This window comes from Macrobrachium rosenbergii, chromosome 23 (genome assembly GCF_040412425.1).
Source record: "Macrobrachium rosenbergii isolate ZJJX-2024 chromosome 23, ASM4041242v1, whole genome shotgun sequence".
Classification (NCBI taxonomy): domain Eukaryota; kingdom Metazoa; phylum Arthropoda; class Malacostraca; order Decapoda; family Palaemonidae; genus Macrobrachium; species Macrobrachium rosenbergii.
In genome coordinates this window covers 20,010,284-20,029,129 of record NC_089763.1, presented here as the reverse complement: position 1 = coordinate 20,029,129, position 18,846 = coordinate 20,010,284, and the positions used below count along the sequence as shown (strand labels likewise).

The window sequence follows — 18,846 nt, the reverse complement described above, 5'->3', positions numbered from 1 at the left end:
CCTCTAACTCTTCATCAGCCGGCCACGGGAATTGAACTCCGGCCCATCGAATGACAGTCTGAAGCTCAACCGACTCGGCCAAAGAAGGGCTTACCTCAGTACTGGCATATGTCAACAAGCAAGGGAGTCTGGTGTCCCTCCTGCTATACCAGTTGACAGTGCAAGTGCATGAGTGGTTGGTAGCTCACTTGGTAGAGCTGTCTACTAGGTCTGGGTACTCAGAATGTAGTTGTAGACAAGCTTATTTGCCAGAGACAGGTGATAGGGACAGGATGTTCCTTACACCCTAGAGTAGCAGAGAGGTTCTTCAAGCTATGGGAAGCTCCAAGCACAGACGTGTTAGCCACGCAGCACAACAGGAAACTTCAAATATTCTGTTCAATAGTGCTAGACCCATGGGTTACAATGGAGAATGCCTTCCAGCACCCATGGGACAATATAGTGGCTCATGCTTTTCCTCCGTTTTGCTTGATTTGGTTAATCAACATTGTTGATCATCTCAAGTCTCAGGTTGACCCTGGTGGCCCTCAAGTGGCCACTTGCAAGTGGTATCCAAACCTGTTAGCTGTGTTATCCAAGGATCTGTGTCTGGCCTATGTCAAGAGGTATCACCAGGCCATGGCAGCTCCGGCACTTCACACCTGGAGAGTATCCAGCGTCTTCTACAAGCAGGAGGCTTTTCTCGCTGTACAGTGAATGAAATTTCTGAGTACCTTCAGAATCCTGAGCAACTGTGTACCAGGGGAAGTGGGCTATCTTCTGTAGTCAGTGTTGTCTACAATCAGAGCAACTCTTCAGCTGGTAGCAGAATTTCTTGCTTCACCGAGAGAAGCTTCTCTTTGTCTCAGCAAAAACTCTTCCTCATGGGAGATTGCCATGCTCCAGAGAAGCTTTGAACAGTCTTGTCCAAGGTCCAAGGTCCAGAGAGATTCCCCCATGGCACATATTCTGTGCCAGCTGCATGTCGTGGTGTATCACCAGGCCGTGGAAGCACTGGCACTTCATGCCTGGAGACTATCCAGTGCCTCCTGTGAGAAAGAGGCTTTTCTCTCTGTACAGCAAAGGAGAGGTCTGGATACCTTCAGAAATTCTCAGCAGCCGTATACCAGGGGAAATGGCCATCTTCTTTAGTTGGTGTCGTTGACAATTAGAGCAACTCTTCAGTAGGTGGTAGACTTTCTTGTTTTTCTTTGCCGAGAGAAGCTTTTCTCTGTCTTAGCCATTAAAAGGCTACAGGTCTGCCCTTGTTCAGATCCGTAGATTGAAAGGAGTAGAGATCTTCCTTGTGGGAGATGAGATTATCATTCCTTCTGAGCAGCTTTGAACAATCGTGTCCCCCCCAAAGAGAACTGAAGCCCCTTTGGTGGGATGTGACGCTTGTCCTTATGGGCCTTACTTGTCACCCATTCAATCCTTTGAGAGAGCCTTCAGACAGGGATCTGACTCTCAAGACTGTTTTCATTTTTGCCTTGGCTTCACCAAAGAGAGTTGGTGAGCTTCATGGCCTCTCATTTGATGTTAAGCACTCAAGGGGATAGGAATCTGTATTGTTCAAGTTTTTCCTAGAGTTTGTAGCAAAGACTCGGAACCCGTTGGTCCCTGATGTCAGGTTTGAGTCCTTTTTGATCCCTTTCCTAGAGGATTAGTTGGCAGTGATCTTGATGAGATGCTACTGTTTCATGTTAGGGTGCTACAGTACTATCTTAGAGAACTCAACATTTCAGCCTTTAGTGTTGATGCCTCTTCATTAGTACTTGCTTGACCAAGAAAGAGATGTCCAAGAACACAAGCTCTTTCTGGCTACATGAGATGATCAAGCAGACATATGCCTCATGAGGCAGGGAAGATTGGGGTACAGTCCTGGCAAGAGCTCACAAAGTCAGGGGCATCGCCCCAACTCTAGCACTCTGAAGAACCTGTCAGTTCAACAGGTGTAACAGGCTAACACATAAGAAGCTAGAGTGTGGCCTCTTCAAACCACATTGACATAGTTCTATCTTTGGGATGTTGTTCTCAAGTCCTTGGATACTTTCCTTGGGTCCTGTGGTGGCTGCCCAACAAGTTGTTTAGTTCACCCAGCTTCCCTAAGGAGACAGGTTTTATCTTGCCCAAGGTATTCGGTTGAGCGAGAGAGAGTTTGAATGACTGGCTGCCTCCCCTTTCTCTTCTATCTATAGCTTAAGGCAGAGAATCAGGTATGTGCTGAACAGACCAGTTTTGTGAGTTACTTCACAGGGCACCCTGCCCATCATCTAGTTTTAGATTGATTGTATGCAAGTCCCCCTCTCTATACACGGGGAGAAAGGGACAGGCAATGAAACAAACCCATTGGTTTTAATAGCAAGTTTCATTGTCTCTGATGCATACTTGTTCTTTCAGCCTTCACCAGATAATGAAAGCAAACTCATTACTTCACTCCCAGAAGTCAAGCTGTTTAACATCTCATATGTTCAACAAGTTAGGGTTGTGGGATACCTTCCTCTGTTCCTCGAACCAGGAAGGTACTTTCCAGCTAGGTTGAACCAACCAGTCAGTTCAGAGAGAGCCCAGATTCCTCCCATCAATGGGTAACTCCTATGTAAAGAATGAAGGGTTTTATTTGTGTTGGAACAAATAGCAAATGTTTTTTCCTAACATACCAACCTGAAGTTCTTTACATGAAAAGCCTACCCCAACCACCCCTTACTGGCACCTGGGCAGGTAGGCAAAGTGAAGTGCATACTGACAGGTGGGTGGGGCTTCTCCCTACCTGTTGATAGTTAACGACCTTGCCTGAAAGTTCAATTGTATCTGTGGCCTAAAGAGTTTGCATCAGCACTTCTAATACTATGGTATAATAAGGGCAAGTACTTTTGGTAAGGTTCATGTTGTCAGAATTTTAGTACTAAATTGGTGTACTGTACTATAGAATATTAGATTTGAAAGAAGTCTTTCCTTGCCATAGGCATTTGTTTATGAAGCATGTCATAAGATATATTAAAATTATGCAAGTGGCAGGCTCACTGTATGTGCATCTCAGTTATAATTAGTATTTGACAGTTTTTATGGCTAGCAATTTAGGAAATTTTATGATGGAGTGGCTGTTATCTTGTTTATTAATAATTAAGTTGCTGGGTAAAAGTATATAAGGCCCTGGAGTAAAAAGTGCTTGTGTGTTATTGTACTAAAGATGCGCTACAGAGTCTGCACACATTTTTTGTGCACACATATTAATTACAGAAGTCAAAAGAACCACACCTCACATTACCTTGTACAAGAAGCCTCAGTGGCTATAAGGTTCAGGTGCTGTTTAGTGTTGTTTAGAAAAGTATGAATTCTTGAGTCACCTTCCTGCAAAGGATTCAGTTGTATATATTAAAAGATGAGGTAAGCAGTTTTTGAGTGTTGTTTAGAAACGTATAAAATCTTGTAAGTTGGTCCTCCTTCAAAAATTCTGAAACTTTTTTTTATATACAGTATAATGTTTTGTTTTAGCAAAATGGAGAGGAGGTGAGCATTTTCATCTGTGATTCAAAGGATGGCAATACCACACACCTCGAAGTTGCTAAAAGTGCCATAAAGCGTTTGAAAACCTTAAGACATCCCTGCATTCTCACCTATGTTGACAGTTTAGAGGTAAATTTGTATTTCTTATGTGATTAATATACAGTAGTTAATTCTGAAATATGAACTGTTCATGCATATCATAATGATTTTTATCCTTGAAATGTTTAACAGCTATATTATACTGATAATAATGAATGTTGAATATTTTATTGGCTTGGCATATTGAGGACAGTTCTTTTCTTGTAACCAGTATATTTGTCACATTTTTATGTGGCAAAAAATATTGATGAAATTGTCACTAACTATATATTGTACTGTATATGTCTGTATTTCTTTTCACAGAGTGATAAATTAGTGTATTTAGTAACAGAGCCAGTCACACCTCTGTTATCATGGCTATCAGAAAGTAATCTTAACCAAGCTCAGCGTAGTACTGCTCTGTCTTGGGGCTTGTTTCAAGTAACGGTATGTATCTAAGTGCTTGCTTTATGACTACAGAAAATTAATATGGTCATGCAAAGATAAAAGCCATTCTTTCACAGATGCAGTGCATTACTACTCTCAGAAAATTCTCCTTGTACTTTAATAATTTATTTACATTTTTATGTTTATTTAATGATTCAATTTAATAATTTAATTTTTTCGTTCTGTACCAGATCTCCTCTTTCTGTATTTCCTATTATTTGTTATTTCTTTCAGATGTACACCATATTCTATGGAAGATTGAATCCACTATAGTTATCAATAGTCACAAAAGAATTCTTTTCAATACCCTTTGTTTAATTAGATATAGAGCAGATGATAATTAGTATATGAATAGGTTTAGAAAATTAAATCAAAATTATTTTCAGAAATTTATTTTTGAAAATAAAAACAAAATATCAGATACTTGAATATTTTTAAGTCAACTTTTATTGGGTTACATATGAAGTAAGTCGTCTACTTTGTCCTGTTCACTTTCTGTCAGAGCTTTCATCAGGTCTAGGTCTTCAACTACTCTCTTTTTTTTTCTTTTTTTTTACATTATTTCCTTGGGCTTCCTACTGGTTGTCATCCTGTTATTTCCATGTCTACTGCTTTTCTAATTTAACTGTTCCTCATCTCTTCTCATAACCCATCCAAACCATCGAAGCCTGTGAGATATTAGTCATAGTTTCCGGCTGCTGGACACCATCTCGCTCCACCTCTTCCTCATTCATAATACATACCTATTCAATTTTTGCATCACACTTTGACCATGAGCGGTAACATTTTATCATCACACCCCTTTAAAATTCCAATTTCTCTGTCAAGTGCTACAGTCGCTCTAAACTTATCAGATATCTTTATTTATCAGCTCCATTATTATGGGTTTTTGTTAAGTCATTCATTTTCAGAATATCTCTAAAGTGAATAGTGTGTAACCTACAACTTAGCTTAATCTAGAAATTGCATGAAATTAATTTCATCTGTGGTATATCCAAAATGATCAGGTGTAGTATTTGGTTTACTGTAGGTTCTTTGTTACCACTGAATTTGCCACTTAACTAAAGGTCAGGTCCCAAAAGCATCAGATAGTTTATGGGCTGTTGTATTTTTATTTACCAGTACTGTAGTCTCACTATCTCTATTTCATCCAGGCTGCAACTATTTTTCTTAATCTCTCATTCCCTGCTTCACAGTTTTGAGGGTTCCCAAAGTTACTGAAATGTTCTACCTCTTCTAAACACCTGCCTTTCTACCATAGTGTGTTTCTTCACTTTCACCTCTTTCCCACATGTTCTTCATATACCCTTTCCCATCTCAGTCAGCCAAGTGCAGACAAACTGTTCCCTGATGAACAAGTCTGCTCAATTGTCAGACTCCTTTATGTATTGAGCCATTTCAATCCACCAGCCAAAATATCCTTGTAGCCTAGCTACAAACTGATATGCAGTCAAACACCTTGTTCTAGTTTAATCTTATGACTTTCTTCCTAAATTTCTTTTGAATAATCAGTTTTCATTCAGTCCTTCTGCCACAACATGGTTCTCTCCCATTTGCCCTTCTTATAATGTACCGTATTTTATTTAAATGTTTTTCTTAATGAATGACGTGCATTAATTGTTGTATGTAAGCTGTGTTTTATATAGTACAGGCGGTCCCCGGTTTACGACGGGGGTTCCGTTCTTCTTGGTCGTAACCGAAAATCGTCGTAAGCCGGAACATCGTCGAAAATCATCAAAAATCATAAGAAAACCTTACTTTTAATGCTCTGGGTGCATTGAAAACGATGTAAACTGCATTATTATTGAGTTTTACATCAAAACCCTGATATGATTATTCTGCCATTTTGGGGCCATATTTCTTCCGTCGGATGGTACGGCGTGTAACCTTCAGAACATGCGTCGTAAGCCAGGAAATAATTTCTGATGAATATATTTGGCGTCGTCTCGGAACGTCGTAAGCCGGAACCATCGTAAACCAGGGCCTGTAATAGTAATTAATGAGTAATTAATATTTGTAGTATTTGGCCCATTTAATCAAGCATTTTGTATATATTTGATTTTGAGTTTTACATATACTAAAATGTATTTGTCTTAATTTTCTAATGTTTCTTTGTTTCCATCTTTTATGTTATAGAAAGGTCTAAGTTTTTTGAACAATGATGGCAAATTAATCCACTACAATGTGTGCGCAAGTAGTGTATTTGTGACACCTGGTGGAGAATGGAAATTAGGTGGGGTAGAATACGCAAATCCTGATTCATCGGTCTTCCCTGTAAAAATTTTACCTCAACTCGATGTCTACAATCCACCCGAGAAGGCTGATCCCTCGAGAATGCGTACAACAACAAAGTGGTGAGTGACACTTGTTGGTATTCTTGATGCTAGAATTGTACTGTTTGTCAGCCAGTCCTGGGGAAAATTTCATGTTCCTGTCTGGTGTAGTATGTTAATTTTATCTTATTACCTTTGGGTAAAAACACTGAAGATGATGTACTGTAAGCAGTTATCATCTTTTCCGCTGAAATTGTGCTAATTTTCTTCAGCAGTCACTAGATTTGACGATGCGTTTATTGGCATGATAGGCTAGTTCCAGACTGCTTAAGTACTGGTATTAATCATTGATGGAGTCATTGTTCCAGTAAAAACGTGGAATGAAATTGACAGAATTTGGGGTTTTTTCACAGTTGGGAATAAGCAAAAGATTTTCTTTCACAAACAAACCATTGCTTTACAAGTTCTTTATAAAGAAATGGTGTGTTATGTTTAGTAATACAGTATGCAAGTTGAAAATATTTTGTTCTAGTTGATCCAACTTGCATTTGTTATCATCATTAATGAAATTTTGTTATTTCTTGAATTTGTCGAAGTCAGTTAGCCACAGGAAACCATCTTCCTTGGCAAGTGGATGTATAGCCACAGGAAATCATCTTTCTTGGCAAGTGAATGTAATGAAAAATAATACAAGTACTGCAATTGAGAATGGGCCATTCCTGAGTTGATTTACCATATTTTCCAGTTGACTATCACTAAGTGATTTAGTGAAAGAGGCATTTGCTTATCATTAGTTTTACCTACAAACAAATAAGTTGTTTTATACAGTATATAAGAATATCAATGTCATAGTATTAATAAAACAACTAATACTATATTTGGTTTTTGGAACTGAAATTAAGGTAATTGTGTGTTACATGTAAATTATCTTAAAAGAAATATAGATCCCTGTAAAGGGGTAACAGCCTAAATTGTGGATCATACATTGTGCATTGTTATTATTTTTATTATTAAGAAATTTAGCTAGGCCACCAAGTCACATGTCTAGAGTGTCATAGGGCTTGCATGACTAATTGTTTTTAAGAGAGGTGTGAAATTGGAGCGAGATGTAGAAACTGGACAGTGAAGTTGGAGGAGTTAATGGGGGATTTATGGAGAGTGAAAGGCAGGAAATAATGATTTTTAATACCATATGTGTTTAGCTGTCTGTTCTTTTTGGTCTCATCTCACTCATTTTTCCAACTTGAACATGGTGTGTCTCCCCTCCTTTTTGTCTGACTTACCATTACATTCCGATTTTCACCTCTTGCTTAATACAAATCCTTTAGTGTACTCTATGAGTCTTGATATTGGGTCAATTCTGGGGGTTTCGGTAAATCACCAAACTTTATAATGATGTTATTATATAATTGAAATCCTGTAATTTCTTTTGTCTTTGGGAATTTTTGGAAGATGACTAAAATTCTTAAGTTTCAGACCAGGTATTTTTTTATTCCTGTTCACGAGGTTTTACCAATCCATACATAATCTCCATAGTGGCAGTTTTCTTGAATTTGCAGGGCAGCAGATATGTGGGGTCTTGGTTGTCTTATATGGGAAGCTTTTAATGGCTTACTTGACCAGAGCTTTTCTCTTAAAACTACATCAAAGGTAAGTCAACTGAATAGCTTTCAGGGGTAAGCTTTAAAACATGCTTAAGTATTTATGATGATTCTGTTAAAATATGTTTTGCTCTGAACAATATTGTAATTGAATTTTTCATGTGTTGCCTAGTTTATTCTATAACAAATTCAGATTGATTTGTTCACTGTTCATATGAAAGTAGCCCATTACTGTGTAGTTCACAAGTACAAATCTCTAGAACCGTTGTTTTTATTACTAAAAGCCAAATGATTGTTTAGTTTGAAAGTTAAGTACTGTATTTCAACTCAGTGGTCTGGTAAAACTACCTGTTATTGTAATATGCAGATTTTAAAATGAAAAATTCTTTTCTTTCCATATTTAGATACCAAAAACCTTGGTAGGAACATACACACAATTGGTTGGTGCAAATCCGGCAGCCCGTCCTAACCCACAAACTGTAGTTGACAATCTGAGGCAACCAGGAAACTATTTTCACAATGACCTGATTGAGACACTATTGTTTCTAGAAGAAATTCAAATTAAGGATGCTACTGAGAAACAGAAGTAGGTTATTTAGATAATGTGCTTGTTTGTTAATATATTTTTAATTTTTAGTAATTATTTGCATCATAAGTTGCATTAATATCCCTAAAAATCAGTAATTAAACTGAATACATGACAATACAGTATATAGTAACCTTTTATTGTTTTCACTATAGGTTCTTTGGTGAATTGTCTCCAAAGCTTGAAAACATACCTGCTTTTGTAGCCACCAACAAAATTCTACCTGCAGTTTTAACTGCTCATGAGTTCTCCAATGTGGGGTCTGTTGTCCTTAGTCCTCTTTTCAAGGTAAAGTCAGTTGTTTTACAGGGAGTTTTTATTCAATAAATCCATGTTTTACCATAGTTAGTAGTTATCAGTGTCATTGTTTTGCTTCTAACATTTTTTTTTTAAACTTATTCTTTGCTCTCTTGAAAGGAGTTGGTATTTTTTAACTTTGTGAAAATCATATATTTTTCAGTTTTTAAAGCTTAGGACACACAACAAGTTTTCCCTTTTTTGAAATTTTAATTGTTTAACTTTCAGATTGGCAAATTACTTGATGAAGCCGAGTATCAGCGGCAGATCCTTCCTTGTGTTGTGAAACTTTTCTCGTCGAGTGATAGAGCAACAAGATTGAAACTTTTACAGCAAATTGAAATGCTGGCAGATCACATGAATCCAGCAACAGTTAATGACCAGGTCTTCCCGCAGCTAACAGCAGGTTTTTTAGATACCAATCCTACTATAAGAGAACACACTGTAAAGGTAAGGAATGCTGTTCATAGGTGTATTGCTATTCACAACAATCCAAGAATACATGTTAGTAATTGCGAATTATTATAAAATACTAGGTATTGGAGAAACAAATCCACAGTTACGTATGGGTACAAATATTTAAAAAATAAATTTTTACAGAGAGCTGTCTGGATGCTGTTTGACTGAAAAGGGGAATCGAACAGTCCCGAAACCTCTTGGTATAGATTTATTTTAAATATATTTGTACCCTTACATAACTGTGGACTTGTTTCTCCATTTCAAGACTCATGATACTATATGAGCATTTTTTAATATGATGTATTGTTCAAAAACACTGAAATATCACAGAATAAGTAGCGATCCCATCAACATTATGTTAATGTTAATGCATAATGCAGATTTTTATTTCACAAAAGCTTAAACAGCTAGTCAGTTTTGGAATGAAATGGAAAATAAGGTCTATGCTTCAGTCACTTATTGCATAGCTTTTCCTGCTGGTAGGCTGGTAAGATTGGAATAGACAAGTTGCTTTTTGTTGCGTACTATATCATGATTAATTTCTCCACCATGCTATAGGATATTGTTTTGAAATTGATTTCTGCTCATTTTTGTGCAGTGTGGTGAGAATGGTTTGATTGCTTATTTGGGAACCAAACAATTTGATTGCTTGTTTAGCAGTATTGCATACATACATAATACCTGTATGGGTTAATCAAAATCATGACACTATGGTTCTCAATCTAAACTTAGTGTCTACAATAGTGTCGCTCAAGAATTTCTTGCCAATGTAACAGTTGCTTATGACTGTCCTTACACTCATGGATTCCTTACAGATTTAGAGGAAAGTAATGGAAGGTTTAACTAGTAAGTCTATAACATGATATAAAAACCATGGTTTAATTCAGCAAGATTTTCTAAGGATTAAACGTAATATATCGTAGACCTTGAACAATATGCAAGTCTTAAATTTCAAAAGTTTTATGGAGTTGTGCTTTTAAATCAGAGGGTTAATATACTTTTGTTTAGGCATTTTGACAACAAGGAATACTAATATCTCTCTATTTCTTTTCAGTCTATAATGTATTTATCTACCAAGCTCAATTACAATAATCTCAACATTGAAGTTTTGAAGCATTTTGCTCGTCTTCAAGCAAAAGATGAAGAGGTAAGATCAGTATGAAAAGAGCTTAATTTATATATGCTGAATAAACATGGAATAGTTTTTTGAGGTTTATAATTTATTTGTTACTCATGAAATATCTGGACTTTATTGCATTCAGACATGGATATTATAAGATAAGTTTGTAACTTGTCGTACTTCCTGTTCATAGGGTGGTATTAGAACAAATACCACGGTATGTTTAGGTAAGATAGCCAGCGATCTTCATCCTGACGTGAGACAGAAGTGTTTGATATCAGCTTTTACTCGTGCTATGCGAGATCCTTTTCCCCCAGCAAGAATTGCTGGTGTTATGGCATTAGCAGCAACACAACAGTATTACCCTTTGCAAGATGTTGCATCTAAGTAAGTTTATTTTTTCAGAAGTATTTGAATTTTTTCAGATGTTTTGGCAATCTGTTAAGTTGTCATGCACTATTTTACTTGGGGAATTTGGCCTTATAGATTTAAGGAATAACTGGGATTTCAGATAACTAATAGTTTTTCATTAATATTGGCACTTGAATGGTAGGTTATTCCTATTATCAGGCTTTTTCCAGGAGTTTTAGAGTAAGCCTGATTAAAATGATAGTATTACTTTTATTGGTAACTTGGCACTCAAGCTATGCCTGTGTCTGTCCATCACTACTAACTTTCAAAGCAACTCCAACGACCATAATATTTCTGCATATGAAATTAGAAATTAAGTGATAATTTGACATCATAATCATGAAAATTTGTAATGATTGTCTTTTCAAATCCCCAGTAGAACAATATGGATTATCTAATGTGACTATTGTTAATGTTTAATGCTATCTGTTGTGACTGTTTTTGATATTGGTTAAGTTTGTAGGTACAGTTCTTGGCATTACGTCTCTTCCTCCTCTCTATTACTTAGGTAATTAGATACATTGCAACAGAAAGTATATTGTAATTTTACTCAGTGTGATTTAGTTGCTTGCTTAACATGTATAGTAGTCAGCTTGTATGGGAGATTTTCATCAGTTAGGGGTTTTTACAGTTTATGATAGTGTTAGAGAGGAAATAAAACTAGTGGGATAACCTCTCAACTTGAAAGCCATCCCTTCATGTTAAGGTTGCATGGCCTTTTCATTTTGTTAAATTTGTATTCATTCATGCACATACAGGAATGCATGAATGAATTGATGGTGCCATCTCACAGCTTAACCCTTAAACGCCTACTGGACTAAAATTGTCTGTTGGGTGCCAAGTGGGCGTGTCGCACGTTGACTACAAAAATTTCAACCTTCGGTCAAATCTTGACTTGACCGAAATGGTCGAAAAACACAATTGTAAGCTAAAACTCTTACATTCTAGTAATATTCAATCATGTACCTTCATTTTGCAACAAATTGGAAGTCTCTAGCACAATATTCGATTTATGGTGAATTTTTGAAAAAAACTTTTTTCTTAGCCCCTTGTGGTAACTCTGCCGAAAATTTCAGAAATTCTTTAAATCATTTTGTCGTAATTTTGCACTGTTCTATATTAGCCGTTACATAAAGTTTTATATATGAAAAATGTGTGCAATTTCATGTAAAATACAACAAAATACAACTCATGGTTGTAGTTTGGAAATATTTTCATATAAACCACGATAACTGCCAAAATTTCAACCTTCTGTCAACTTTGACTCGACCGAAATGGTCAAAAAACGCAATTGTAAGCTAAAACTCTTACATTCTAGTAATATTCAATCATTTACCTTCATTTTGCAACCAATTGGAAGTCTCTAGCACAATATTTCGATTTATAATGAATTTTTGAAAAAAAAAACTTTTTCCTTACGTCCGCGCCAGAAATTCTTTCGTCACGTTGTCGTAATGTTTGCACCATTTTATATTAGTCGTTACATAAAGTTTTATATATGGAAATGTGCGCAATTTCATGTAGAATACAACAGAAAATAACTCATGGTTGTAGCTTTTATCAGTTTTGAAATATTTTCATATAAATCACGATAACTGCCAAAATTTCAACCTTCGGTCAACTTTAACTTTCGACCGAAATGGTAAAAAAAACGCAATTATAAGCTAAAACTCAACATTCTAGTAATATTCAATCATGTACCTTCATTTTGCAACAAACTGGAAGTCTCTACCACAATATTTCGATTTATGGTGAATTTCTGAAAAAAAACTTTTCCTTACATCTGTTGTGTAACTTCGGCTGAACATTTCAGAAATTCTTTAAAATCCACGTTGTCGTAATGTTTGCATCATTTTACATTAGTCATTACATAAACTTTTATATATGAAAATGTGCGCAATTTCATGTAGAATACAACAGAAAAATAGCTCATGGTTGTAGCTTTATCAGTTTTGAAATATTTTCATATAAATCACGATAAATAGAAAAATTTGACTTTCGGTCAACTTTAACTCGACCAAAATGGTCGAAAACTGCAATTGTAAGCTAAAACACTTACAGTCTAGTAATATTCAATCAAGTACCTTCATTTTGCAACAAATTGGAAGTCTCTAGCACAATATTTCGATTTATGGTGAATTTTTAAAAATTTTTTACGTCTGCACGTTACTTAATTCATGCATCATTTTGTGATAATATTTTTTCTGTGTTGCTTTGATCGTTTTACAATTTGTTATATACCAAAATCATCGCAATTTTAGTGTACAATACAAAGAAAAACAAAATAACCCGTTAGCTTTAACCGTTTTGCTCACAGCTCGATTTGTATAAAATTATATATGAAAGTTTTTTTTTGCGCTGTTATATATTTCAATATTTATATATGATAATATTTTTTTCCATTTCTGATGGTTGCATACTAAACTTCAGGCAATGACAAAAAAATTAGCCAAAAATGAACTCTTAATCTTAGAAACTAAGTGTGCTGTGATTTTTTGAAAAAAACTTTTTTCCGCTTGGCGCTAACTCACGACCGTACGCGGCATATGGGAGACGTTTTTGTAAATAGAGGCTCGGCGTTTAAGGGTTAATCATGATTTTTATATAAGTGACTTACCAAGCAACTACATAGCTACTAGCTTTCCACACGGCAGTCTTAAGAATTCAAATTTTTGCGATGGAGCTACCATCACTAATGTAGGTGACAGGGTCCCGCCCACTTTTGGGACTGATAGGTACTCAGCAAAGAGCTTCAATTCGTTTCCTGGCGGCTCCAGACTAACATCGGTGGTTTTGTGCAGTCTCATCATTTTTTGGATATATTTGTCCAGCTCTTTGGTGAAGTATTCAGGTTTTCCTTGTTTTTGGTGTGCGCCAAATATTTTTCTTAGCTGTTTAGCAATTTTGTTAGCCGTGGTTAACTCTATTCTAATTAGCCAGGATATGTTGTAGAATGAGATTAGTTAAGTTCTTTTTCATTCCCACACTAAATGTGTGAAATGTAGAGAACTAAGACAAGACAGTAATATATATATATATATATATATATATATATATATATTATATATATATATATATATATATATATATATATATATATATATATATATATATATATATATATATGTATATATATATATATATATATATATATATATATATATATATATAATATATATATATATATATATATATATATATATATCTTATATATATATATATATATATATATATATATATATATATATATATATATATATATATATAACTCTATATATATATATATATATATATATATATATATATTCTTTATATATATATATATATATATATATATATATATATAATATATATATATTATATATATATATATATATATATATATATATATATATATATATATATATATATATATATATATATATATATATAATATATATATATTATATATAATATATATATATTATATATATATATATATATATATATATATATATATATATATATATATATATATATATATATATATATATATATATATATATATATATATATATATATATATATATATATATATATATACTATATCTTACTTGTTCAGAATGTCAGGATTAGGACGAAGCAAAGTGACTTTAATAGCATATTTAGTGAGTTTGGATAGGAATAGAAATAGGAAGGCAGCCCTTAGAGCCAAGAATAAGACTAGTGTAGCTCCTGTTCCATCTCCTCCTGTGTATGAGATAGTGCTATTTCTTTTCCTCAAATCCCTGCTTTGTCTCCAATCCTTAGCCCTCCTACTTCGTTACCACATACTCCTTTACCAGGTTTCCGTGCTTCCAATCTCGACACCATTGCCAGTCTCGAATCTGGGTTCGATAAGAAATTTGAATTTTTGCCAGTATGGTTACGGAATTCAGTGTTCCCAGTGTCAGTAGTGCCCTGCAAAGTGACAGTGTTTAGCATAATGAGTAGGTGGCTACCCGTCCCACCAGTGCCCTGCTTTTAGATGAAGGTCCCTGTCCCCCTCCCCCACACCGGGGAGAAGACATACCAGAGGTCCAAGGGAGGCTGGTGGGGTTTGCCCACGGGTAGCTGCCCCCTCTGTTGAGCCTGTTGTCCGTACCCGGGCTGCGGCTGAGTGCCCTGGAAAGGCGTCTGTTAGTGCTGATCATCTGTCATCGGACTTGGGTGACTTGTTGCCCAACAGTACGTGCCAGCGGCTCCGAATTCTCGCCTCTAGGCCTTTGAAGAGGCATTCCTCCATTGCGGACAGTTCTCTTCATCCTGTTAACCCTTAAGGAACAGATTGAGCCTGAGTGTGAAGTAAAACAGGATTGGGAGATGGACGGATTGAGCCTGAGTGTAGAAACAATATGCAACACTGATCTGGTAGAATGGGCGAGAGAGGTGGCAATACTTTTATATGCTATAAATTCACTAATGGCAACTTTTATACTGACCTGATCGTACCAGTGTTTGCCACAGACGTCTTTCAGCCATCAGTAATGCTTGAATTGAAGGGGGGAAAGTACTACATCTCTCTCACATGAGTCTTTTGTAAATTTGCTTGTAAATATATGTAGGGTTTGTTGTTTTTGTTTTTGTCTTTTACGATAGTATGGCAGTTGTAAATGTAATTTTACAAAGAAAATTGCAAAGAAAATTAGAAAAAGCATGTAAAGTAAAAAAAAAAATAGTACTGAATCTTCCTTCAAATATGCAAAACATTTGTTACTGCTTTTATATCTTACCTGTTTTGATATTGTGTGAGTAGTAATAATAATTTTACAAAATACAATAAATTTATTTATTAGAAAAAACATAAGTTGGTAAAATTTATAATTGTCTTGTAAATGAGGGCCCACAAGGGGTTGTAAATAGTCATTTTCAACTTCTCGTGGAAGGTAGGGAAAACTTTTTAGAATTTATTTATTTATACATTGTAAATGTACATGTCATTCTCTTTCCATTGATGTGATAATTTTTTTATTTTGCCGACCTCAAAGTTTCCCCAGTCTGGGGTGCTGCACATTGATAAATTATGCCGTCCCTTAAGGGTTAAGAGGTATAAGGAGAAAAGTGCTAGTCCACAGCCTTTGTGCAGCTTCACTGTTCCATCTTCGGACAACAAGAATCTATGAGGTTTTTGAGCGACCAGTGCTTGTGCCTAGATACTCTGATCTTCCTTGTAAGCGACCATCGCCCCCTTTTCTTAGATCTCATGCTTCTGAGTGCCTGTCTCCTTTCAGTTGCATGTCGCTCACTTCAGCACTACACTCGGCTTCTTCAGCCCGCACGGTGCCAACTTCAGTCTGCTTAGCGCCAACCTTGCAGCTTCTGCACCTGTCTTCGCAGGAGGGTTCTTCCTTGGCCCCGCTTTGTTGTCAGCTGGAGGATATTAAGGGTTTTTTGAAGAAAAGATCTTCGTCTTCAAAAAGCAAGGATCTGCCTTTGTCTCCAATTTTGTCGGATGAGGAGGAAGCAAAGCATGATTCCACCCCTTCGTCGGCTTACTCCAGTTTGCTGAAGTTCTTTTTGGCAAACTTTCCTGACTATTTCGAGCCTGCTTCTTCTGCTTCGCCTGCATCTACCTTCCTCATGAGGAAACGCTCTTTGGACACTGCTTGTCTCCCCAAGTTAGTTCTTTCCCCCTCTTTAAAGAAATTCCTTCAAGAGGTTGATGAGTGGTTGACCTACAAGAGGGAGCAAGGTAAAGCTACCTTTGCCTTCTGAAGAAGAAATACCGCTTCTATGCCACCGGAGAGGTGCCTTCATTGGGAGTCTGTGCCTTCTCCCATGGGGACTTCTCTGGTCTGGTTGATGCTAACGAGCCGAGCTGCGTTCACCTCGGCCAAGATTATTTCTCTCGATCTTGTACATCTTATAAAGAACTTTTTTAAAGTTTTGGAGATCTCGATTTTCCAGACTGGGCTGTAGGAGCTTTGGTGAAGAAAAAATTGAAGACTTCCAGACCTTGCGAAGATTTCGCTACGGCTGGCTTAGTGTTGTCGTGCGCCCGATAAAGCTGTCGAGATAGTTCGCTGAACTTGCTTTCTTTCTCCATGGGCATCTTCAGAAACTGTTGTAATTTCATTTGCCACAGGAATAGCTACTATGCAAAATCAGCGCTCTTGTTTTCTCCCTTAGACAAGACCCATCTCACTAACTAGGAGACAGTAAGGGAAGTGTTACCAGTCTCCCAGAAAAACCCTCTGAGATCTTTTGGCTGGTCTGCCAAGCACCCGAAGGAAACTCCCTCTGTTTCCAAGTATTTCTTGCCCTTGCAACTGCAGCCCTTTCATGGAGCAAGATCAAGACCTCAGCCCAGACCTCGAGCTAACCTGTGTTCTCCCCCGAGGTCCATCAAGAAGTTTACTTTCAAGCCTGCCGCTAAGAAAGGAAGCTTTTGCCCTTCATGCACCCATTGGGGGTGTGGTAAATTGGCATTTGCCTTAATGACCTGTTTGAATGTTTATCTGCATTCTGTTGTTAGTAATGGTTGTTTTCTCTGTCCGTGTTGTATTTGTTTACTTTTGACAATCCCAGCGTATCTTACTCTGTTGACTGCTGTAACTCTCTGTATGGATCTTAGCTGAATAAAGCCTTGAAGATGCATTGAGGTTTTCATTACAATTTATTCAGCTAAGACAACTTGCATATTTGGCTGCAGAATGGAACGCGCTCTTCGGCCAGAACGTCTCGATATTCTACCTCGTCCCCAGATGCTGCTCGAGTTTTCAAGCATTGGCTGTTCATCTTTTCCCGATACAAAAATGCTACTGAAGGAACTAACGACGTTTATCTTGGTATGCTTGCAAATGCATTATCGCCTGAGAACTTTGAGCTTATATCTGATTGCTCTGCTTACATTAGCGCCATCGCAAAACTGAATAAAGGATTTTTCATACAGCCTGCGAAACGAAATTGTTTCTCGACATCGTCTTGCCGCCGTCGACGAATCGGGAGAGCAACCGACGAAATTTACGTGCTCTGCACAAACTTAGTGTTGACTGCAACTTCAAGGACGTTTCTTCAGGGTATATAAGAGATGATATTCGTGATGCTTTTATTTGCACCAAGTTTCCTCTCAACATGTTGCCACGAGATTACTTGAAATAAAGCGCTTCACGTTATCTGCTGCTGACAAGCCAGAGCTCTGGAACTCGCTTTCAAAAAGTTAGCGGTCATATAGGTCCTTCTGATGTATTCCTGCGGCGCGCCGTCAAAACTAGGCCTGCCATGATGATCATGCCCCTGTTTGTAAAAAGGTCACAGGTCCGATGCTCCATGATGATTTAGTTGCTTGACTCTACAAGAGAAATGTTTCTTCCTCAAGTGGTACACAGGCGTCATCCTAAAAAAGTGCCCTGCAAAGGAAGTTAATTGTCGAAAATGCAACAAACTTGGACATTTTGCTAAGGTGTGTTTAAATCAAATCAAAACCTACTTCTGCCGCCTCTTCGTTCACTCGCTGCTCTTGCTTCTGTTCCATCTACACTGAATCATTCCGTTTTCCCATTTTTATGCGTGTGAAACAAAGTAAATGCCCTAATTGACACGGAGTTCAGAAAATTTCATTAGTGATAATATTCTGAAAAATATGAAATACCTCGACTTTTATTCAGGAACTATCTCAATGGCTGCTTCTCATTTATGTGTCGCCTATTAGTGCTCTTGCAATGTTTACATTGTAGTCAATGGACATGATATTCCAGTGTCAAATTTCTTGTGCTACCTGGACTTTAGTGGATGTAATTCTTGGAATCCCTTTTCTTAATAAGCATTCTAGTGTGACTGTGTCATGCGGCACTCGACCTAAACTTGAATTATCTGCATTAGCTATGCTATCAATCACCCTAAGAGTATTCTGTAATCTTTCTCCTGATTGCCATCCTATTGCTGTGAAATCAAGAAGATATAGTCTTCGGATGCAGAGTTTATAAGGACAGAAATCGATCGTCTTCTTGAAGAGGGTGTAATTGAACATATTACATCGCCATGGCGTGCTCAAGTAGTGGTTGTTCACAAATAGAATAAGAGACGATGGTTGCCGATTCGGCAGACTATTAATAAATTCACCTACCTGGT

The 18,846-nt window shown here is 36.7% G+C and overlaps 1 protein-coding gene across 1 annotated transcript in view; it reads left to right on the top strand.

Moving 5' to 3' along the window:
• The window catches only part of yata (N-terminal kinase-like protein yata), a 57,660-nt gene that overhangs the window by 7,392 nt on the left and 31,422 nt on the right, over positions 1 to 18,846 (top strand). Inside the window, exons 2-10 of the mRNA XM_067125380.1 lie at positions 3,475 to 3,615; positions 3,889 to 4,011; positions 6,148 to 6,365; positions 7,844 to 7,934; positions 8,290 to 8,471; positions 8,627 to 8,759; positions 8,997 to 9,218; positions 10,282 to 10,374; positions 10,541 to 10,734. Of these exons, the coding sequence (XP_066981481.1) occupies positions 3,475 to 3,615; positions 3,889 to 4,011; positions 6,148 to 6,365; positions 7,844 to 7,934; positions 8,290 to 8,471; positions 8,627 to 8,759; positions 8,997 to 9,218; positions 10,282 to 10,374; positions 10,541 to 10,734 (1,397 nt within the window). The remainder of the gene's footprint in view (positions 1 to 3,474; positions 3,616 to 3,888; positions 4,012 to 6,147; positions 6,366 to 7,843; positions 7,935 to 8,289; positions 8,472 to 8,626; positions 8,760 to 8,996; positions 9,219 to 10,281; positions 10,375 to 10,540; positions 10,735 to 18,846) is intronic.